This window comes from Haemaphysalis longicornis, unplaced genomic scaffold, assembly GCF_048455015.1.
Source record: "Haemaphysalis longicornis isolate Haplotype H1 unplaced genomic scaffold, Haemaphysalis longicornis Haplotype H1 scaffold_1, whole genome shotgun sequence".
NCBI classification, from domain to species: domain Eukaryota; kingdom Metazoa; phylum Arthropoda; class Arachnida; order Ixodida; family Ixodidae; genus Haemaphysalis; species Haemaphysalis longicornis.
Genome location: NW_027526203.1, coordinates 319,352,952 through 319,358,951, shown reverse-complemented (window position 1 = coordinate 319,358,951; position 6,000 = coordinate 319,352,952). Strand labels below are relative to the sequence as shown.

Sequence of the window (6,000 nt, the reverse complement as noted above, 5' to 3'; positions counted from 1 at the left end):
TCTGAATGGTAAAAATGGGACTTGTGCACTCCCACAAACCCACCAAAAATTATAAATGAAAATAGCGAAGTGCACAATTGAGCAAGTGAATGTTCACAGATTTCAGTTGCCATGCGGCGGGACGGAACTTCAGTTCTTTCGGAGGAAGGTATTATTTTTAGATAGGCGGTTAGCGCATTCTTGCTTAGAGCTAGAATTTAAGAAATCTCGTAAACCCACACACATGCACACACAGGCACAAAGAAGAACTCAGCGCATTCACAAAAAAAAATTTTGCGGGCGTTCTTCAGTCGATACGACAGTGATCGCACATATCTCGTAATCTATAGTCATTTCATCTTCGTGAAGCTGTTCGGAAATAGCGTTCCTGAACGCGTGGAAAGGCTAATGCCGGGAGGACATTTCAATTTAAACTATCGTGTATTTAGGCGAAGTTATATACTCGCACCTGAAACGCAGACGCTCTCGCTATTATTTTGCTGAATGAGGTAGTGAAGGTGATTGTAGAGTGCTTCGGACATTCATATAATACGGAAGAGCCTCAATATTCACTGAGATGAACGGTCCACCGAGACGGGAGATCCACTCGAGCCTTAATATCCACCGAGACAGAAGGTCCAATCGAGCCTGAATGTCCAACGAGACGAAAGATCCACTGAGACGAAAGATCCACTGTTGATCACATTGGATCTTTCGTCTCGTTAACCTTTAAGCGCCGAATCCTCTTCTGCGCTACGCCGCCGATCCGGTCGGTGACCGCTGCCGCACCATTCGCATGCCATGCCAAGCCGCCGCCCGAGGTGCACGGAAACACCGGCACAACGCCGCTGTCGATTGCTGACCAGTACACAGCTCACCTCTACGCCCGCGCGATGCCGAAGGAGGCAGGGAAAGAAATGACGGTGATCGCTTACAAGAAAACTCAAAACCTTGGTTGTCGAAAAATACTTCTTTGAGAAAACGTAGTTGTATTATGTCAAAATACATTTTATCAGACGCTTTCAATATTCTTAAAGAATTCCTTGCAGCATTCATCAAGGAAAACACAGATGGACGTCACTATTACAGGTTTGTGAGAGAGAGAATAACTGATTGCTAGGGTGGCTAGCGCTAGCGCTGCTGAAGATAATTCGGCAGATATCCGCATTATACACAGCGCACCGACATGGTAGCTATAGTCAGTGCAAGTCATTTGGTAATCGGCGATGATTTGCGGTCGCCTCACGAAACGAAAGAAGACAGAAGTTCTGAATGGGATTGTTGGGGGTTTTAGGGATAATCCCAACGTGGAAGTTTGAAGGATGTCCCAGGGAGGTGGATGTCCTGACTATAACCTATGTTGGAGGTATTAGGGATGATCCCAATGTGGAAGTCTGTAGGATGACCCCTGGAGGTACGCTTAGGAGGTGGAATGTGAGCACGTTTTTGGGACATCCCTGGGAAGTCGTGTGTTGTCTGGGCACCTCCACACAAACAACGCGCGCAGCCTAAAGCGCTCGCCTGAATTCGTCTTTGTACCGAACCGCCCGTGTCGCGAAAGGACCGTGTCCCGAAACACGCGTGTCCCGAAACGCGCCGTGTCCCGATCGAAATAACCGTGCTCCGAAAAGACTGCACCGAAACGCCCTGTACCGAAACGATCGCGAAAAGACCGGAGCCGGAAATGTGAAGCATATAAGCATAAAATTTTGCCTAGCATTAACACACACACACACACTGCTGAGCACGAGGTCGCGGGTTCGATTCCCGGCCGCGGCGGTCGCTTTTCTGATGGAGGCGACAAGCAAAAAATTACATCTTCCCGTGGGGAACCCTGATGAGGATGCGAAGCATCGTGGCGGTTCCGTGTGGTTCCATTGTGTTGCCGTTATGTTGAGTGATCTGGTTTTTACTAGCGCCAGAGGGAATTCCGCTCCACACCGGTGGCAAGGCACGCAAGTGCTGTTGTGTTACGGTGAGTAGGCGGTGGTTCTCGAGGCGCCGAAACTCGTCCATCATGTTCTTGTCGATGTTGTCTCTACATGTGGTAGAATCGGTAGTCTCCGTCAGCTTTGGTGACGTAAAGGTTGTTGACATTGGTGCACCGGCTGAGAGCAATGTACACGCCCTCCTCTTCGCAGCTTTGTTGTTGTTGTTGTTGTTGTTGTTGTTCCTGATAATTAATGGCGCATACCCAATCAGGGGATCGGCCAAACAACAGAGGATTGTAAAAATGAATAGTACTCTCATCAATTCACGACACGCCTAGGAAGGATAATTTAGATCAGTTGGTTTTGAGAAGAAGAAAAAAAAAAACTGGAAAATTAAAGCGAGGATGACCAATCTCAATCATAAAAAGAATCGTTTAGAATTTTCAATGTAGCGCAGGAGAGCAGAGCATACATCCCGGCGGCAAAACCCCGTTTCGGATGCCCCGAACGATAGTATAGCCGGCCCTGTTAGTGATATCCCCAAACTGCAAAGCGGCACCTCCAGGGACTGACGTCTCAGTCGGGAAAAACGTCGGCATGTCAACAGGTAGTGTTCGACAGACTCGTCTTCGTTGCAATAGCTGCACAGAGCTGTTGGCGCCAGACGAGACCTGTGCAAGTACCTATTTAACTGGGGTACTCGACAACGTAAGGCTGTGATAACCACCTCTAAGTTGCGTGAAGGGCACCATTCAGGTTTCCATGAGAATTTAAGATGATTAAATTCACTTAATGACAGTAAAACCGATTCTTGCTGTTCTCGGAGTTTCAGCATCCTACGGTACCTAGCTGCTGTTATTAATGGTGTCGGCTCTACGACGTCTACTACAGGACCTGAAAGTGCCATCCTTGCTAGAGAGTCGGCTGTCTCGTTGAATGTGATCCCCGCATGACCAGGAACCCAAAGAAGGTTAATTTCAGTGAAGTGAGGTGGCAGGAGTGACCGAAACGTCCGCAGAAGAGGAGTGTCTTTAGGGGAAGAAAGGGCTAAGCATACAGAAAAAGAATCAGAAATTATGATTGGAGATGTAATTGATACATCCAGCTTTCGTAGCGCCAGGACAATTGCCAGGAATTCCGCGAAGAATATCGGGATAAAATCAACCAGACGAACCGAAAAGGACCAGTTAAGGGAAAGGGAAAATATTCCTATACCGGATTTTTCTTCTCGTTGAGAGGCATCTGTATATATTATAGCACCTGGCTGCATGGAGGTCAAATAACCTTCGAGAAGACGATTGAGCAGTCGGGCTGGTAAAAGTTTAGCATTTTTGGGGAAAATGTTCTGGAAATTGATAGAAAGCTTTGTCTTCTCGTTCTTCTTCTTCTTCGGCGGTTCCCCTACGGGAAGATGACGACGGTGGTTGAACGCGAACCTATCTCGTGATGGATTCTTTGGTTGGCCAATCCCTAGGGGCATCCTGCCGCAATCAGCATCAGAGGCGCTGCGGACGGGGCTGGTTGAGCTGCAAGGCGCGTGGCGCTTCCCGCCACAGCTTTCCCACGGGAAATTCAGCATCCCCCTCTAAAGTTTTCAGTTCGTCGCTTCCGTTGACGTTCAGCTTCGCGTGCCTTCGTTGTATCATATTGACGTAGTTTGAATGAGTCAAGGACATAAGGCGCGTTCGTAGCACTTGCTCCTGTCCCGGATTTGTAGCGTAGTGGGAAGAGCACCGCGTACCTCTCGTTGCGGCCAGAGAGTCGTGGGATCGAAACCGGGCGGCGCTAACTATTTCTTTTTTTTTACAGTGTAGTATCACGGAGCTGTGGGTGTAAGGAGGAGAATTGCGCATGCGCAGTGAGCGTGTGGACGGCGCCGCCATCAACGACGCAGGACCAGGCGAGCCTAAGAAATGCTCCGCATTTAAAACGCCCGTGTGTGCGAGATTTCGGCGCACGTTAAAGATCCCCAGGTAGTCAAAATTAACCGGTTCCCTCCACTACGGCGCGCCTCATCGCCTGCGTTGCATCGGCGCGTTAAAGCCTACAATCAATCAAATCAATCACACACACTCACACACACACACACACACACACACACACGCACGCACGCACGCACGGCCGGGCGACCATGGTGTCAAAAGATTGATGCTCAGCCCTTCCGAATACAGGAGTTGAGCAGTTGGGGAAAATGCAACGCTACGTACTGTACCGAATGAATCGCAGTGAGGAACTGTGGTAAAGTGCATTTTTACATGAAGAGGGCCGAGGGGAGCAAGGGAAGTAGAGAGGGGAAGCTTGTCGCTACTTGGCAGAAAGTCCGCGCGGGAACTTCTCGGAACGGGCAAAGTTTGAACGGTTTGAAACCCTGCCGACCCTATTCTTCAACGAAACGGATAAATGTGTCCTGTATTTACAGAAGATGTGAGTAGGAGGCAACGCTGGCCATTTGTAAACGGTGGCCTTTTGCAACCTTACAGAATTTGCTTTTTGATTTTTCAATCGTACTTTCCTACCAGGAAATCACGCAACACTATAGGCTGTCCCGTAAAACCTACTATTCGCCACACAAATCGCTACCGAGAGATCAGGAAAGATTATTGCGTGCCCTGCAGGTCAACACCTTCCCTCATCCCACCAGACTACACCTCTTTGACCGAACACACGTTTCTCCCCTTTGCCGCTTCTGTGGAGAGCCCGGTACTCTCAGACACATAGTGGGCGGCTGCGACAAGTCCACCCTAGACCCCCGTAACCACCCTAACATCCACCTTTCCACAGAGCTTTGGGAGAGAGCCTTGGCCAGCTCCGGCCTCGAAGATCAGCTGCGCCTGATCGAAAGGGCTGTCGACGCGGCCCGAGCTCAAGGCATCCTGGAATGAGGACGCCTCTCTCAAGCAGTTTCTGGATTAATTAAAGTTTATTCTCTCTCTCTCTCCCCCAGTCAGAAAGACATCTGTTCATTGTTTACACGGTCTACCGTCAAAGCTCCAATGTGTGTATTTCTACATATGGAGCTGTCGTATTCCGAATCCCGTTGGTAACAATGGGCCGCCTTCAACTCGTTTCTCGGTCAAGCCAAGTTAAGCCAGTTCGGCATAAGTGGATTCATCGTTCCTTGATGTTCATGGGTGTTTATTCCACTAGGAAGTTTGTGTGTATGTTACAAAGTTGTATTCGTTATGTTTTCTCTTGCGTAGATTCTCTTCACCCTGTGGTTACTTTGATAACCTAGTCTTGTATTTTACTAGTGTAATGTGTATTTAGTTATTGTATCTTTGCTGGACTGCAAGAGTGATCAACTGGTGAGAACACGACTGCGTCTCGCGTTTTTGCTTGGCACATGCAAAGAAATTAATGAGTGAAAAATTGAACTGGTCCTGAAATTTCTTTTCAGGTGTAAAATGACGAACTCAGGAGTTGCAGCTTTGACATGTGCGTTTGCAATCTTAGTTGTAATCAATTTTTCTCTGCACAAAATCGACGAAGGTGAGCCGGCGGGTGCCAATGCGCCCTTCGATTGTTGTAGCTTTGTGCTTTCGCATATTTAGTAGTAGTAATAATCTCTAACGCTTTTTCTTGTTTTTCAGGCCATGTTGGCGTGTATTACCGGGTGAGCTGTAGTAGAATGCATTGTCAAGGAGGGTAGTGATGCTGCATTCTGTAAATAATGTTTGTTTTCTCTCTCTCTCTCTCGTTCAAGGGAGGCGCACTGCTTAAACAAACTAGCAATCCAGGTTTTCATATGATGATACCATTTATCACAACTTTCAGAACGATTCAGGTAGGTTTATAGTTGAGTTTACTCTTATCAGCAAGACAGATAGGACCCGTAAATTAGCCGGGATAATCGTACTCGAATTACTTGACTGGTTGATTTAAAAACATAATAACGTAAGCCAGTTGCTGATTAACTTTTTTCGTTTCAGGTAACCCTGCAAACGGATGAAGTGAAAAATGTGCCCTGTGGGACGAGGTATAACGCGGTTTTGAAGCCGCCAAGCTTGTCTTATTTGTTTAACAGTTCTCCTTGAGCTTGCTGTGAACCTTGATTTAGTCTTGCTAAGGACAACAGACCAATAACAGTACT

The 6,000-nt window shown here is 47.7% G+C and overlaps 1 protein-coding gene across 2 annotated transcripts in view; it reads left to right on the top strand.

Annotated features, from left to right (window-relative positions):
- The first annotated feature begins 4,988 nt into the window (after nucleotides 1-4,988).
- Nucleotides 4,989-6,000, top strand: part of LOC144151365 (erlin-2-B-like) — a 44,712-nt gene continuing 43,700 nt past the window's right edge. The window contains exons 1-5 of one of the 2 annotated variants that reach the window (XM_077682398.1): nucleotides 4,989-5,215; nucleotides 5,308-5,399; nucleotides 5,501-5,523; nucleotides 5,614-5,694; nucleotides 5,840-5,886. In XM_077682398.1, coding sequence (XP_077538524.1) covers nucleotides 5,315-5,399; nucleotides 5,501-5,523; nucleotides 5,614-5,694; nucleotides 5,840-5,886 — 236 coding nt within the window. In that variant the 5' untranslated portion in view covers nucleotides 4,989-5,215; nucleotides 5,308-5,314. The remainder of the gene's footprint in view (nucleotides 5,216-5,307; nucleotides 5,400-5,500; nucleotides 5,524-5,613; nucleotides 5,695-5,839; nucleotides 5,887-6,000) is intronic. The other variant, XM_077682406.1, reaches the window with a different exon arrangement.